General features: G+C 34.0%; 2 protein-coding genes across 25 annotated transcripts in view; one reads left to right on the plus strand and one right to left on the minus strand.

Annotated features, from left to right (window-relative positions):
- GPR160 (G protein-coupled receptor 160) overlaps window positions 1-6,191 on the plus strand; it is a 70,922-nt gene extending 64,731 nt beyond the window's left edge. For all 3 annotated transcript variants that reach the window (XR_014314457.1, XR_014314458.1, XR_014314459.1), the window contains one exon: window positions 5,855-6,191. The gene's annotated coding sequence lies outside the window, so the exon portion shown is untranslated. The remainder of the gene's footprint in view (window positions 1-5,854) is intronic.
- The window catches only part of PHC3 (polyhomeotic homolog 3), a 79,072-nt gene that overhangs the window by 22,774 nt on the left and 38,544 nt on the right, over window positions 1-17,754 (minus strand). For 13 of the 22 annotated variants that reach the window (XR_014314406.1, XR_014314407.1, XR_014314409.1 and 10 more), the window contains 4 exons: window positions 15,629-16,500; window positions 10,510-10,660; window positions 5,853-6,103; window positions 2,505-2,664 (listed from right to left, as the gene is read on the minus strand). Coding sequence is in view for 8 of the 22 variants with exons in the window: in XM_082741949.1 (XP_082598075.1) it covers window positions 2,505-2,664; window positions 5,853-6,103; window positions 10,510-10,660; window positions 15,629-16,500 (1,434 nt within the window). In the remaining 14 variants the exon portion in view is untranslated. Of the gene's footprint in view, window positions 1-2,504; window positions 2,665-5,852; window positions 6,104-10,509; window positions 10,661-15,285; window positions 15,334-15,628; window positions 16,501-17,754 lie in introns of all 22 variants that reach the window. The other 9 variants (XR_014314408.1, XR_014314416.1, XR_014314417.1 and 6 more) reach the window with 1 other exon arrangement.

Consider the following 17,754-nt stretch of genomic DNA (forward strand, 5'->3'; position numbering starts at 1 on the left):
ACTATACTATTCTCCAGAGTGGCTGCACTAATTTACATTGTCATCAACTGTGCATGAAGGCTCCCTCTCCACATTCTCTCCAACACTTGCTATTTCTTGTCTTTTTGATACTAGCCATTTTGACTGATGTGAGGAGATACCTCATTGTGGTTTTAAAACCACAGCATGGTTGATCTCAACTGGTTTTAAAATCAGTTTTTAGGTCCCAAGTTCTTACCATCTATACAATTCATTTAAAACTTACCACATGTTACTCCTTAGTTATCTTAAATTCACTAGTTCCTACAAGATCAAAAGCTCCTCTCAGGTTCAACCACAGTCTAACATAGGCTGTATGTCTATTATATTATAAACCATGAGTATCATGACATATGCTGTGAAGCTTCCTAACCAGTTTTCCATTTTTCTCCAATGTGTACACACAATAGGGCATATTATATATGCTTTCTAGCTTAGAACTTTCATTTATACACTTCCTGTAGTTATAGGCAAGGAAAAAAAAATCCCTTCAGGGCACCTGGGTAGCTCAGTCAGCTAAGCATCTGACACTTGGTTTTGGCTCAGGTCATGCTCCTGGGGTTGTGAGATCAAGCCTCGAATTAGGCCCCGTGCCAGAGATAGAGCCTGCATGAAATTCTCTCTCCTTCTCCCTTTGACCATTCCCACAATGAAAAAAAGAGAAAAAAAAAAAAAACAACCCTGCATATTCACCTTTACTACTCTTCATCTCAAATGAAACATTTTCTCAGATAAAATACTATGCATAACAAAGTATTCAGGAATTAAATGAAATTAAGTTCATAATAAAAGCCAAAATGTATTCACTGTCTAGATACTGATTTGAAAAATAACTATAAGAGGATATTTATAACAATTTACACAATTATATAATTAAGGAAATCTCAATATGAACCAGGTACAAGATGACCCTAAAGAACTACTGTTAATATTGTTTTGTGTGATGTAGCATTATAGTTACATAAGAAAATGCATTTTTTTAGAAATGCACAATGAATTATATACCAGTGAAATGAAATGAGGACTATGAATTTTTTTTTTTAACAGAAAGGAGGGAAGAAAAGATAAAGAGAAAGGCAATAGAGAAAGAGAAGGGGGAATGGAGGGAGGAAAACAAAAGGGGTAGATGAAGCTAGAATGGCAAAAATAATGTTTGAAATTGGGTAACAATGTTGAGTCTGGGTGAGCGAGGAGTCATTATAGAATTCTAATTTATGTATGTTTGAAATTTTTCATTGTTAACATTCTTTTAAAGTGAAAAAAATCACAGTGATCTCAATACAAGTTAGAAGTAAAAAACCAAATTTTATACTACTATCATACTCTTTGCAGTTCAAATAAAAGGTAAACCAGTAATGAATACATTTCAACAGTTTATAACTTACTGACAATGACAGAGGTGCCTTGCTTTGAAGAAACAGAAAAACCATGGGCAAAGACTATTTTGTTTATAAGCATACTATTTCCAAAGTATAGGCGCATACAGTATATGCTCAATAAACATGTGAAAATTAATTTTACATGAAATATACTAAGATATTAAGGATAATTACTTAGACATAGATATTAATTAAATCACTACTGTAGAGCCCTCTGGCTATACCAAATGCTATTTGACTAAACTTTATCACAATTATAGGGCCATGATCAGAATCAATGAAAAATAAAATATATCACTTCTGCATTTATTGGTGTTTGTTTTCCTATAGTCATTTTGTATACAACTGACTTTTCTGGGGTATTTCACTATTATACTGACATCTATAAAGAAGGAATCTCTGGGGGCACCTGAGTGGCTCAGTAGTTAAGCGTCTGCCTTCCTTCCGCTCAGGTGGTGATCCCAAAGGCTCCCTGCTCGGCAGGAAGCCTGCTTCTCCCTTTCCCACACCCACTGCTTGTATTCCTTCTTTCACTGTCTCTGTGTCAAATAAATAAATAAAATCTTAAAAAAAAAAAAAAAAAAAGGAAATCTCGTGACATTAAGATTTAGTGATATTTTCCTCTTTGAACAAATTTAATCACCTCTTGATTGACAAGTAGATCCTTAATACAACTGTAACACCTACCTGACATCAAACATCAGGATACAGAAAAGTCTAAAACCAAACAACCCAAGAGCTTTAAATTTTTAAGCAAACTCAGTAAAACACTTAGTTAACTCTGCTTAGGAAAAAAAGAGAACTGATTGCTTTGATGCTAAAATTCTAAATTACTTTCATACATTGTAGAACTTTCCCTCCCACACTCCTTCAAAAGTCAAATTGACATTATGCAAATTAAACATCAATCTTTCTATTTGAATGATGTAACCATTAAAAGCCTGATTAGCTTTTCATTTACTTTAGTTAAATAATGCATTATGTAATAATAAAAAGTGAACAGCTTCCTAGAGTATGAAAATAAGTGTAGAATAAAAATCCATATCCTGTTTCAAATGGTAGAAGTCAAAGTTAATTTAAACAGTATCTTAGGTAAAATCCACAAACCTTCAGCAATCATGTCTTCCATCTCTGTGTCAGATGAATTATCTGCATGCTTTGTATTATTCTGTAGCTCTGGCTGAACACATACAGAATTTATCACCTGATTATCCAAAAGAGGCCTTTTTTTCACAGGCTGTTCTATTAGCAAGGATGAACGACTTACCTTTAAAAGAAAAAGAGAAAAAAATAATCTTTTAAGAGGACTTTCAGAAATAACTTGGTTAAAAACCCTCTTGGAATCGATAGTATCTGTGCTAATTTACTCGTTCAACTGATCAGCTGAACTGATTCACTAAGTGCTTTATTCCTTAAGAAAATTTTAGGCAATCTGGACATCAACAGTTTGTAATTCAAGTCATCAGCACTACGGATGCTTCAAAGTCTCGTGTCAAATGGAACCTAGTGTCCTAGTTTAGGCAAGTAGTTTAAAATGTCTTTAAAATGCAGTAATAGGAGCACCTGGGTGGCGCAGTCAGGCATCTGACTCGGTTTCAGCCAGGTCATGATCTCAGGGTCATAAGATCAGATCAAGCCCTGCTCTGGGGCTCCACACTCAGCATGGAGTCTGCCTACGATTCTCTCTCCCTCTCCCTTGACCCCTTTCACCCAACCCCTGTGCTAGATCATGCTCTTTTTCTCACTGAACAAAGTAAGTATTTTTAAAAATAAATAAATAAATAATAAAAATCTGTAATAAATTTTGATTAGCCAGTATCCTTATTTTCTTCGTGCAACAACTTTTTTTTTTTTAAAGATTTTATTCATTTGACAGACAGAGACGACAAGTAGGCAGAGAGGCAGGCAGAGAGAGAGGAAGGGTAGCAGGCTCCCCGCTGAGCAAAGAGCCAGACGCGGGGGCCGATCCCAGGACCCTGGGATCATGACCCGGGCCGAAGGCAGAGGCTTAACCCACTGAGCCACCCAGGTGCCCCCGTGCAACAACTTTTAAGATTTATTTTTCATGCACAAAGCTTTTTACTCCTAGGGTTATCTCTTTAAGATAGATCACTACTGTATCTACTTTAAAGATAAGTGAACTAATGTTAGTGTTTAGGTGGTTTCTTTACAAAAGCAGAATCAGGACTAGAACTTAGGTCTCCTGACTCCTAGTTCAGCAACCTAATCCATTATAATCACAAAAAGAAATGGAAAAATCCTCAAACATTAACATGAAAATTAGTTAACAAAATACTTATAATTCAATATACTTGGTTAAGTCATAAATACTACTTTAGAAATTTTTTCAGCAAAAACAATCCAGACCAAAAATATTTACTGATTTGCAAGTCAACCTTTAGCAAATTTGAAATAGAACCTCCTTTAAGAATGCTGGTTAAGTCTTCAATATCTGACACAGATGGTGAATGATAGCTTATTGTAAATTTCTACGTTTAACTTCAGAGAATTATCCACCATGAACTCTTAAATTTTGTTCATTTCAGTTAGTATATTTAATATACCTCAAGTAAAATTTGCAAAGGGTATTGCTGAAGAAACTGTAATACTCAGTGCTGCTAAGAGTTTACACTTTGGTGTGAGACTGTATTTAAATAATCTTCCCAGGAGCAACTAGTAGCCCCTGTCAGAGGAGCATATAATTCTTGATCCTGGGGTTGTGAGTTTGAGTCCCACATTGGGTGTAGAGATTACTTAAAAATAAAATCTTTAAAAATAAAAATAAAGCAAATAAGTTATCTTTTTTTTAAAAAGATTTTATTTATTTGACAGACAGAGATCACAAGTAGGCAGAGAGGCAGGCAGAGAGGGGGAAGCAGGCTTCCCGCTGAGCAAAGAGCCCAATGTGGGACTCGATGCCAGGACCCTGGGATGATGACCTGAGCTGAAGGCAGAGGTTTAACCCACTGAGCCACCCAGGCATCCCGCAAATAAGTAATCTTTCCAGAAAATAATTTGGCAATATATATCATGAGCCTTATGAATACATATGTAATGTGATTCAATATCTGTACTTCTAGGAATTCGTGCTAAACTAATTACTAAATATGGAAACCTAAAATGTCTAACAATAATGCAAGGATTACATAAATTGTGGTTTCCATAAAGTGGAGTATTATGTAACCTTTCAAAATGTTTCCAAAGTACTATTAATCATACAAGAAAACAAAAGCTCTAAATATCCTAAGTGACAGAAGCAGAACTATATATATAGTAATCTTGATCATATGAAATATGTATGTAAAAAAATACACATGTGGTGTTATTGGGAATTATCTGCTCTGTATATTTCCCGTATTTTCCATTTAAAATAATACATTATTAATTTTGTAATCAGAAAAAAAGTTGTAACTGTCACTGTTAATAATAGAAGCTATGGGTACAAGTGCCAGGAATTACACAGAACAACGTGTGCACATCTAATCCTCACAATAACCCTCACAGCCAAGTATCATCTCTGCTTGCCAGATGAGCCAAACTTAAAATCATAAAGGTTGAGTGACTTAACAAAGGTTACTGTATGCAGCACTGTCAAGATCCAAACTCTGAGGAGCAGGGAAAAAAGACTATTGCTCCACTCTCAGAATTCTTATAGGAGATCCAAATTTAAAACACAGTAATTGAATATAAGAGCAAATGATGAGGCAACCTGCGAACACAATGCAAAATCTTCACTACCCATGAATCTAAAAAAATGGGTATAAAATGCCTTTGAAATGAATTGTTTTGTTTTCTTGTCTTAGATTTTGGCTTTGACTTTGGCCACTTGTCTTTGATTTATTTTCTATGGAAAAATATTCATCTCTAGATATTAGCATATAAATTATATACAGCTAGTCTCAACTTATAAGACTTACGGTGACAGAAATAACATCTCCAACGTGAAGTGAAGATTTTAAGGCATTTTAAAAATTTGACTGAAGGCTGAGATTTAAGAATGAGAAAATCTACTTGCTAATTATAAACCATCAACTGGGTAACTTCAGAAGTATCAGATCATTGGGAAATTATTATTTTATGCACTCAAGTTAAAGTTCACAAAGTATGCATTATATAAGAAACATCATTTTTTAAAAAAATAATGTACTTTAGGTGTCATTTCAGTCCTCTTAAAAAAAGAAAAAAAATTTATTTTACTGGAGTAAACTTCCCATTATCTTTCTCTAAAAATTATAAAATTGATATCCTTAATATCCTGAAAATTTTTTCCTTAGTTTATATATAGCTAGCATAAAAATTCTAGAAATATATAAATAACATAGAAAAATTCTAAATAAGAGATTGACAACTTTTTTGAAATAAAATTATTAGCATTTTATTAAAGAACAAATATACTACATTTAAAGATAATGCCACTTGAATAACTGAAAAAATACAAATTTGCTTACTACTTACAGGAAATGGCTCCAATCCCTCCTGAATCACAAAGCCTTCAATAACATGGGTTAAGATCTGTGGTTTAACAATAGCCTGTGGAGGTTTGTTTTCTATACTGGGAATGCTGCTGGGCACCGACGTACTATTACTCCTTGTGGTAGCAGCTGGAAGTAAGAGTGGAGGTGGAGGAACAGAAACATGTGAAGGATCTGACGGAGATTTAATTACTGAAGCACTGACTGATGCCACAGCAGGTAATTCCACTTGCTCTGAAACAAAAAGTCATTTTCTTATCTTTAGCATTCTGTGCAGCAAGTAAGAAAAAAAATTCCAGAATAAACATTATTAACAATAAAAGTCTACATCTGGTGCTTTAAAAAAACATTCTAAGAACTTTATTTAATCTCATGAGATAGAAGCTACTACTATCCCCACTTTACAGAAAGGAATAACTTGCTCAAAGTGATTGTTCCAACCCTGATTAAAAGAACTGTTCCTGTAAGATATGAAAAGTGTTTTAGAATGTCAATTAAAAAAAAAAAAAGAATGTCAATTTAAGAATGATTATGAAAACTGCTGCTTTTTAAAAAAATTTCAAGCTACACAAATATTAAATTCCCTATGTTCCTGTTTATATATTCCAGATGCATGGGGGGAAAAGTACTCTGAAAGTACACAAATAAAAAAGGATCATCAAATCCACAGAATAAGTAGAGATTTTTACAGGATTACAGAGCATCATCTTTATTTCATGTAGTAAGGCTAATCCAAATCCATGCACAATTTTTTTTAACAACTCTTCAGTGACACTGTGTATGTCAGTTTGGGGGAGCACTTTAATATCAGGCAACTGCAAAATATCGGGTTGGATCACTGTGATCCATCCCCTTCAACCTCTGAAGACCACAATAAGAGAGACCCCACAGCCTATGACAGACTTTACCTACCCATATGACAGCACCAAACTTTCACTGACTGATGTACTAAAGAGAATAGATGGAACCAGTTGGCAGCTAAAAATATCCATGATTACAGATGTCTAAAAAAAGTAACAAAAAAACAGCCTGTCTCAAGATAATACTACAACTTACTGAACATGCCAGGTACTGTGTAAATGCCTCACATCCTGTAACTCATTTAACTCTCAAAACTAGCCCAAGAGTAGGTACTGTTGTTATCTCCATTTCATAGTATGGAAACAGAAAAATAAAGTAACTTACCCAAGGACACACAACTAATTATGTAATGGAGCTGGGATACTAACCCAGGGGGTCAGTTCTTCAGACAGTGCCCTTAATTGCTGGGGTAACTCTTCTCCACTTAAGGAAAGGGTTAACATCACTATCAAAGATGCTCAAAATACAGCCCAGTTGGGTAGAGAATAAGAATCCCTAAATAATAAAGTTTCAGCTAAGAAAATAGTGTACTGATTACCTGTATAATCTCAGAAATGGAAAAGCTCTAACAATTCACACTCAAACTGTGATTAATATCATAATATAGCTTATCACAGCACTATTATATGGCATTTATTAATGCCATATCAAATAATCCACCAAGGTAACTTACACTGGAAAAACAGTTTAAAATTACACAATCCCTTATTAAAAACTAAACAAGAAAGTCAACAGAAAATGCTAGTTTGCTGATTTGGGGAACAAATACAGTATTGTACACCTGCTTTACCAAACTGGAGAACTCCAGGAAAATCCTATTCTACATACCAAATCTTCACATTTACTCCTAGAGGAAAAGGGATAAAAATTATAAAACTCTAACATGGGACTGAAAGGTATTTTTTTCTGTTTGAAGGATAATATAAATCTTTGGGATACTGAAAAATAAGATAAAATTTTAATGTCCCTTACAGATTTATAGATACTTTGTTATTTTAGAAATAAAAGTCACCTTAGGACACCTGGGTGGCTCAATCTGTTAAGCATTTGACTCTTAGTTTTGGCTCAGATCATGATCTCAGGGTTGTGACATTGAGCCCCATATGTCAGGCTCCCAGCTCAACAGAATCTGCTTGAGATTCCCTCTCCCTCAGCACCTCCCCCCACCTTGTGCCCTCCCTCTGTCCCTCTGTCAAATAAATAAATAAAAGCTTTAAATATATGTATAGCTGTGTCAAGTAGAATATGGTTTGTTAAGAAAATACTGCTTGGTGTATGTTCTAACTAATTTTTAGATCATATGCGCCCATCTTCTAACATCCTCACTGTTGTTAAAACTAGAGCTGTAAGTTACTGACTTTTTGAAGAAGCTATTAGCTGTTACTTGCCAGTGTATAATCAGCTGTTAAAATAAAACATAAGACAAACACTGATGCATTACAGTAGAACAAAAACACAATTATTACACTCACTAGATTTAAGGTAACTAGGAGAGAAAACACAACTGACAGAGCTCTGCCTATTCACAGTCTCATTTTCTAAACAAGATCTATGAGCTTTTTCCACCCTTTTTAATGGATGCTTTTCAATTCTAAAAAATTTTTAAAGATTTATGAAAACTGAATACTGGATGGAAAAAAATCCCTCTATTTTTGCAAGTCAGTTTATTTCATGATTTAATAAAAGTTATTCTAAAAGTCAATTTGTGCTTGCTTTACCCCTCATACACACTGTAGTAAGTATGAAGTAAATTATAGGAACATTCAGAAGTCTGCATTGTACTCAGACAATTTAGCCAGAGGGATTTGCCTGACAGGATCTTGCCCTGAATTCTTGAGGAAAAAAAATGAAGATGTTTTTGTGTTCCAATATTTCAGAAATGTTTAAATTTTCTTTGTGTTACCATTAATAATGCTTTTTAGGTAATTAAATCATGCTCACAATGCAAGGTTAGTATCTAATTAAACTTTTATTTCTGCCGTTAAATCAAACTCCAGGCAATCTGCAGCAACATTAAATCCATTTTCAGTTCAGAGAAACTACAAAGATTTAATACTATAGATTTTCCTAAATCTATCTTTTGTGGTATTACTATGAATAAACACAGGCAACAGTATTAAACTTGTCTTAAACATTTTATATCATTTTACTGACTAAACATTTTCTATTTCTCAGCAGGGAGAAAATATTGGAAGAAAAGTAATTTTCCCCCTTCTGTGCTTTCCAGAGATTCACACTGATAGTAAGGAAGGAAATCAGAGAGAAGGGAAGGGTTAGAGCACTGGCACACTTGGAAAAAAGAGAGAGGGGGCAAGGGTATCTTTGGTAGCAAAGTCAATGTCCTGTTACAGTTTGTTTCCACTTAGGTGATGGTAGTTCTTGTTTACTGTAAATAATCACAAGGGCCATGAGGAGTTCAGGAGAACTGAATACTTACAAGGAAGACTGAATCAAGGTTAGGATTATCTGGGTCAAGGGTCAGCTCTTCTTTCTATGAAGAGCTATATGGGCTCTGCAACTACTCTTCTTTGCCACAGTAATGCAAAAGTAAAGACAATGTTCAAATAAGTAAAGGCAGCTGTGTTATACAGAATTTTTTTTTTTAGGATTTTATTTATTTATTTGACAGACAGAGATCACAGGTAGGCAGAGAGGCAGGCAGAAAGAGAGGAAGGGAAGCAGGCTCCCTGCTGAGCAGAGAGCCCGATATGGGGCTCGATCCCAGAACCCTGGGATCATGACCTGAGCCTAAGGCAGAGGCTTTAACCCACTGAGCCACCCAGGCGCCCCTGTACAGAATGTTTTTATGGACAATGAAATTTGAATTCAGCATGATTTTCACGTGGCATAAAATATTATTTTTCTTTTTATTTTTTTTCAACCATTTAAAAATTTTAAAAGCATCCTCAGCTCATGGGCCATAGATTTCAAGCATGAGCTATAGTTTGCCAACCCCAATCAAAATAAATTATTCATAAATTTTTAAAGAATCTAACAGTAGAGCATGCAGCTCTTAATCTTGGGGTCATGAGTTTGAACCCCATGTTTAAAGGGGAAAAAAAAAGAAAGAAAAGTTCTTATTAAATAAATAAAAATAAAAATCTAACATGGACTGTTGTCTTTTTTAGGACCTAGACACTGGGCTCTAGGTCATACTAATGTTTTAGTAAAACACCTAGGATTCACAGTCACTTTAACATTGTGAGGAGCACACAGCATGAGTAGCACTAAAGTAATGAATAAAAATTTAAATGCTTAAGGCCAAGAATTTTTTAATCCATGTCTCTAGTGAAAATTAGTGAGGTTTAATTTAAGAACTGTCTAGGAAAGAAGTGAGGACTTTTAAAAACAGACTCACCTGGATCACAAGCAATTATGAAGAATGTCAGATATGACTCAGAATGCTTTGTGATTTCTGGAAAGCATAACTGGAATCTTTTAATAGTACTCTGGTTTATTCTAATTTTTAATGAAGTATTCTAATTTATTCTAATTTTTAAACAATAGCTTGACACATGAATCTGAACGGGCATATAAAATATATCTGTGCAAACTTCCAAAAATTAGAATGCTACAGAATGTTTTTTATTTGGGTGGCTCCTCATTAACTGTTTTAACTGTTCCTCATTTTAAAAAAATCTTGAATTCTATCTGTATTTTGTTATAATTACACAATAGCTTTATACTATTTCCAGTTATTAAACTTCATTAAGTTTACTAAACTTTATTACTAACATTTACCTAATAGAAAATTCTCCAAAATTTAGGTATTTCCTTACCTAACAAAGGATGTTCAGAAGTCAAATCTTCTCTCCCCACAGTTATAGCTGCTGGAGACAATGTGGGTGGTGGTGGGGTTCTGTCCATCCGGACACATTCATCTGACTCTTCAGGCATTTCTTCTTCACACACATCTTCTACTTGATAAACCTGCAATGACAAACCACACGACCTTAAAATGTTTCTAAAAATACATTTACTAAGGTATTTCTAACTTAACTGAAAAAAAAAAAATAATAAACTCTAAGTGTTTTAAATTTTAAAAAGACAGAATGATTATTTGACAGACTGAAAGGAAAACTTTAAAACAGCTCAAGTGAGACTTTTCATAATGCTTGACAATATTTCACTAAAAGAAAGCTGTGGATCAGTATCTAAGATACAAAGTACTAAAGTTTCAAAAAGGTGAAAGTCAAGTCAGAGCATATTTTTAATTTTGAGAATTAAAAAAAAAGTTTTGACTTTATACATTCAAATAACTATTTGGGGAATTTACTATTGTTTCTATTAACTTCAACTGTCATAAATCAAAATAAATACTAGTATTTTTCACAAGCCCATTAAGTAAATCTCCAAAATGACATATATCAGGAATTGTTTAGAGGATGATACCCCAGGCTCTTCTTTATTATATTCATGTGAACTTAAGATTAAATTATGAAAAGCAATGTCTGAAAACATACTAAAAAGGTATGCAATTATATCTTTAATTTTCTGATCTACTCAAGAATCTAATGACGTTTTATAAGCTAGTACCAGGTAAACAGAAAATATATGTCCTTGAAATAATATACATACATACATACATACACACACACACACACACACCCCACCTAATAAGCCATTTAACATATTATTTTTAGTTCTTTAATACTGTTCCTTATAAAGTTTTTAAGTTTTTAACTTAACAACCTTGTTATCTAATGCTCAAGAGCACACAGTAAGAAGAAAACATGGACTCAAGCCAAGAAGGTACTATGTAACTTAAAATAACTTATTAATTATTCATTAAACTTAAGACTGTTTCCCAAGGCCACTTTTAGACTATTTTGTCATCATACTTAACCATTATTTTTGAAAAATGACAGGTTACTATAAACAAAGCCACAAAGCAGTTCCCTTCCTTTCTTTTATATACAAAGCTTATTACTTAAATTTACGAAGGTCATGAGTTTTTAAGATTACTTACCTAAACTGATTAATATTTCTAATAAACATTAAAACAAGAATCTCTCAACATTCACAAAAAACTTCGTGATATCTAATATTATATATATTTTTAATCAAACTACTGAAAAAGTCTGGTGATTTGAAGTATATAAAATTAAATACAAAAATGGTTAAAGTTATTAAAACCAACATAAAGCATGTGTTATTAAAAGGACTATCAAGTTTCATCTACAAAGGAATAAATCTAGCAACAGTGATAGAGTTTTAAAAAAAAAAAAAAAAACCTAACTTTCCAAGCCTCTATTAAGAATAAAATATCTTAGGACACCTGGGCGGCTCAGTCAGTTAAGCATCTGCCTTCAGCTCAGGTCATGATCCCAGTGTTTTAGGATGGAGCCCCGCAATACCCTCCCAGCTCAGGAGGGAGCCTGGTTCTCCCTCTCCTCCCTGCTCCTCTCTTTTGCTGTCTGTCTCTCTCAACTAAATAAATAATATCTTAAAAAAAAAAAAGAATAAAACATCTTAAAAAGAAAAACATGTCTCTTCCTTTGTTTAAAAATTTAGAAATCCTAAAAAAAAAAAAAAAGTTTTAAGAATCTTCCAGCTACTGATAATCTTATACCAATTATAATATCCAGAACTGTGATCTGATTTAACAAAGTAGACTACATTTTTAAGTTATTTGCTGCCAACCCTGCATCTGGAAACCTGTTTCACTGAGAGATTCCTGCCTCACGTCTGGATGCTCAGAAGTAAAAACAGCTGCTTATTATTATACAGTACAATGATAATTTTTTTTAATGACAATAATGTTCAATACAAGGAAAGTCATCCAAAAGAAATGTCATGGGGGTTAAAGGAAAAAACAATAAAATCTTCTACTGAGGAGCATCTGCTGTCGGGATTACCGTAACTTGGAAGTGGTAGGGATGTTGATTCAGAGGTAATTAGAAAAGTATGGTTATATCAACCAGTTCAATTTTATCTGTGTAACATTCCTTTATTAGATATTATCTTTTCTTAAAATGTTGAAATTCTCTCTTTAATATTAATGTTCTCAGAAGTTTTTAAAACACATACTACAGTAACTTTTAAGGAATTTAAGTTTTATTTTTGAGTTTAAAAACTCTAGTTTTTAAAAAATAATTTAAGAGTTTTAAAGGAAAAGAGTCATAACATAAACAGCACATACTGAAATAATCCATCAAAGAATATTATAAAATATTTGTCATTCTTTATAGGTAAGCCTAACTATATATACTTTCTTCCAAATCTGCTATGTAAAGGCAAAATAGGTTAATAAAAGAAGTAGGCAACAACATCTGTCACAGACATCTGGCACCATGAGCATAAAAAATCCAAGTGCAACAACTAAAATATTGAATAAAGCAAAGAAATTGAGGTTTTACTCACAAGATCATTAGAAGACTGCACAACACAATTTCTGTTTAGCTCATAACTACAACTATTCTAAAACCAGCAACGAGTGCCAAACTTACCTCAATAAAATACATTAGTCCCATCTGTCTTCCTTTCCTAAATAAACTGTAGAACATTTACTAGTTCTAAATTATCTATTATTCTCACATCTTATCATACCCAAATGTCAATGAAAAATCTTAGTTTTATAAATGTAACTTTTATAAATATATTTTTTTAAAAAATACTTTTACTTTGATAATTCACAATCTTTTAAAATTTCACATCTCTTAAGAAGTAAATAGATATTATCTTTAAATATTTGAAACAACCGGGTTAACTGTGAAGAGATGCAAAATTCATGAAGAAACATGATTTAATTTAAAAAAATGAGATTAAAGGCAATGAAAGAAAAACAGAGTAACTTAATAAATAGGGTATGGTACTAAAAGAAAGGTAAAAGGTAAGAAAAATAACACAGGAACATCCATAGCAAGTATGAGCACACCAGTGACAACAGCATAAGTTACTACTTTCATGAGGGAAAACAAAAACTTCCAAAAATGAGAAAAATCTAGATTTTTTTTTAAAGATTTTTATTTATTTATTTGATAGACAGAGAGAGATCACAAGTAGGCAGAGAGGCAGGCAGAGAGAGAGAGGGGGAAGCAGGCTCCCTGCTAAGCAGAGAGCCCGATGTGGGGCTCGATCCCAGGATTCTGAGATCATGACCTGAGCTGAAGGCAGAGGCTTAAACCACTGAGCCACCCAGGCGCCCCGAAAAATCTAGATTTTTTTAAATTGTTTTTAAAAGAAGACAGCAAGAACTACCAAGACCTCAAATTTTTTAGCCTTAATGTCTTATTATGTTGATATTCCTATCCCAAATATGTTCCTCCAAAGTTTCCCCTAATAAAAACAATTGGAAAATTAGAAAGCATCTAAGAAATTTTACTTTTTACTTATTAAAACCCAAATCACAGAGCGAGAAAGAATATAAATTTAAAATTTCTTAGAAATTACTGTACACTTGGAAGCCTATGTTTTATATTAAAATATTCATTGTAAATTCTTCAAAAATCTAAAAAAAGATACATGAGAAATGAATGACAAACTTATTTCTAGATGCCTATTATTTCTATTGAGCTGTTTTTAATAAAGGTAAATTAGAAGTGGAAGTCAATTTCTTTATGCCTATTAACATCAATGGGGATGATAAGAATAAAGAATTTATAAATTTGCATCCTGAAAACTAAAATGTTTCCCATTAAGGAACAGACTTTAAGACTCCTTTCCTTTCTGAATTAATGATTATTAGTTTTAAGTGATAAAATCTTTTCAGGGAAATCTGATATGAAACCTTCTTTGGGAAGACTATTTTCCTCAATTATAAATTCATTATTAATTTGAGCATTCTGCCCAAACATTTAGAGACCTTATTTCAATTTTTATTGTAAATTATTTTACAAATTTGAAAAGTCTTTTAGACAATGTTTATTTATTTATTTTTTTTAAAGATTTTATTTATTTATTTGACAGAGATCACAAGCAGGCAGAGAGAGAGGGGAGGAAGCAGGCTCCCTGCGGAGCAGAGAGCCCGATGCCGGGGCTTGATCCCAGGACTCTGGGATCATGACCTGAGCAGAAGGCAGAGGCTTTAACCCACTGAGCCACCCAGGCGCCTCATAGACAATGTTTAAAAAAAACATTCCTCAAGCTAATTTTCTTTTCCAGTCAACATATACCATTGCTAGAGGTTTATTCTGATAAATTTCACCATGATCTCAATTATTCAGAACTTTTATTCCTCCCAATTGATTTTTTTCATCCTCAGTATTCAATTTATCCACAGTATTTTTTAGCTTTTTAAATGAGAAACATTTAAAGTATATCTCTTCTCTTCATAGAAATTTAAAAATCAGAAGTTTAATAATTCTAAAAGATGGGCTAGTTAATGTTTTTCACAAAGCTGCATTCTCTCCTGGAGTAAATGTCTTTTCCACAAAATTTAATTACATAATATAATTTTACCCCAAAATTACATCATACAAGCATACCTCCACCTTGAAACCAAAGCCCATAAAGGCCCAGGACTTCAGAATGCACACAACCAAAAAGGTTAGGTAGATAAACCATACGTTTAAGAACATACAAGCCAACAGAAGGGATCTATGAAGGATAATCACCTTAAGAGAAAAAACTTTGTGCAGATGACACTGGTTCAAATGCATTCCCTTGGGGAAAAAAAATCAACTCTGTAAAGATAGCAGATGGATTTGTTTAAATAGTAATAAAATTAACGAGGGACTTTAATAACCATCACAAATTATCAAGCATGCAACCATACTAAAACAAATGGCATTTTTTTTTTTTTTGGCCCATACAGCATGTTTGTCAGACACTGACAGATGGAAATTTCAAGCTTTTTAAATTCAAAGGCATTTAGATCTAGCAATATAACATAACGTGGGAGAAAATAGTTTTTACTCTCAGTTCAGCAAGAAAGTCAAAGAGCTTCCAAGGGCTTACCACTGGTGGATCAACAGGTGCTGGTGGTTGTACTTGTAGGTTTACCGCAACAGTCTGTGGAGGAGGAAGAGTCTGAAATGGCAACTGGACCAAAGCTTCTGCAGCTGGAAGCTCCTCTTCTGACACCAAAGCATTCTGCACCAAAACCTGGCCCTGGGATAGAATTTCAGGCTGCACTTGTAAAGACTGCATAGACTGCAAGGGCAGTGGTGGAATCTGAGCTGGAGGAGATGCCGACATCTGCGGAGGGGTTGCAATTGGGATTGGAGAGGACTGCAGGGTTGAATACTGCTGGTGTGATGTTGGAGACACAATCTGCTGACCTGGGGACACCAAAGCGGACTGCTGAACTGGGCCAATGTGCACAACAGGGGAAGCTGGAAGTGGAAGATGGGATGGAAGATTCAGCTGTGCTGTAGGCTGCACCTGATTAGCAGTGGATTGCTGCAGGTTTGGCCCTGGCTGGAGAGCCGAGGACACAAGAGAGTGTGGCTGAATAAGGGCCTGTGGATGGATAATTATAGTAGGAGACTGACTTGGAGAATGAGGCGGCGGGGGAGACACCACTACAGACTGCTGTGCTGACTGTGACTGGCTAGGAGACATTGTCAAAGGAGGGGGATGGCTCTGAATTGGCGAACAATGCTGTGACTGGGCATTACTAGGAGCTGGAGGAAGGCCATGGTTTTGGAGTGGCATACAGTGCTGGGATGGGGGTGGGTCTTGAGTTGGATTTTGAAGTGTGATTGGCTGAATTTGCTGTTGCTGCTGCTGTAATATCAGCTGATGATGGGAAACCTTGGGAGGTGGTGAATGAAGAGGAATCTGCTGATGTTTTATTAGAGGATGAGGCTGAATTGGAGGATATGAAGCTGTGAGAGAAAAAAATGACAATTAGTATTTTTTTCCAAAAATAGCCTAGAAATTTATAAACAAATATAAAAGAGGAAAGTTTTCACATCAGAAGGTCTTAATCACCAAAAGTCTATTACAAGTCTTCCCGACAAGAGTGATTTGAAAATATGACAAAAACAACTTTTCCTTGGAAAACTATTAAGATTTCATGAAACAGACAATAGCTGTGATAAGCCCCAAAAGAAAAAATGGCCTAAAACAACTGATTCATACATCTGAAATATACATGATTCATTCTTATTAAATATACACAATTTATTCTTATTAAATTTATTCTTATTGAAGTTACCAGAAAATCTGCATTAGCTTTAAACAAAGTTTATCTGAATTCCTTCTCTGGGGAGAAGAGGAGTATCCCAGAACAAATATAAGATCTATAAAAATAACTTCAAAATCATAAAAATGCAGTATCAAAATTCATAAAATAAAGGTCTCATATCTTTCTAGCCTATGTCTAAATAGTCTTCCAACTAACAGCCAATGTAATTATTTATAAAGGTTCCCAAGTAAGTTTCCAAATTTGAGCCAAGATGAAAAGTTGGTATTATTGAACCCAGGAACAGAAAATGTTTTGTATAACAAGTTAATTTAGCTAAACAAAACACATGTGTGAATTCTACAGCACTGCTGAATAATCACTGTAACTAAGAAATAAAATTTCCGGGGCCATTCCAAATCCAGGACAACACTAGTTTGGCAGCAATAAGTTCATGCTGTCTAAATAAAGGATTTTGTTTCACTTCCCCCCTGCCCCACCCAAAAAAAACAAAAACAAAAGCAACAAAAAAACCTTACAGTAATCTATAAAAGACAGCATCCGTTGTTTTTTTTTTTTTCCCCACAGAGGAGTCACTCATAACAGGGACAATATATATAAGAATTAGCAAAATCAAGTAGTAAATAGTTGTCCATTATCATGTCTCTTCTGCACACTAGTTCGTATGTTTACGCAGAGGGAGGTGCTGGTGAAACCCTCTCTAAAAATAAATGGAAATGGGGTTCACTAGAAGATAAACTGAAAAGATTTCTTACTATCATACAAAGGCTGTATGCATTTAAAATAGGTCTAAAGAGAGGGCAAAACTTTCTTAATCTCAGAATGTTAAGATAAATCTCATAATGTTAAGATAACCACATTTGTGACAAAGGCCTTATAAAAATTATAACAACTTTTTAACATTGTTGCATTTGCTTAGTTATCATTTAAAATT

This window comes from Mustela nivalis (assembly GCF_964662115.1).
Source record: "Mustela nivalis genome assembly, chromosome: 1".
Taxonomy (NCBI): domain Eukaryota; kingdom Metazoa; phylum Chordata; class Mammalia; order Carnivora; family Mustelidae; genus Mustela; species Mustela nivalis.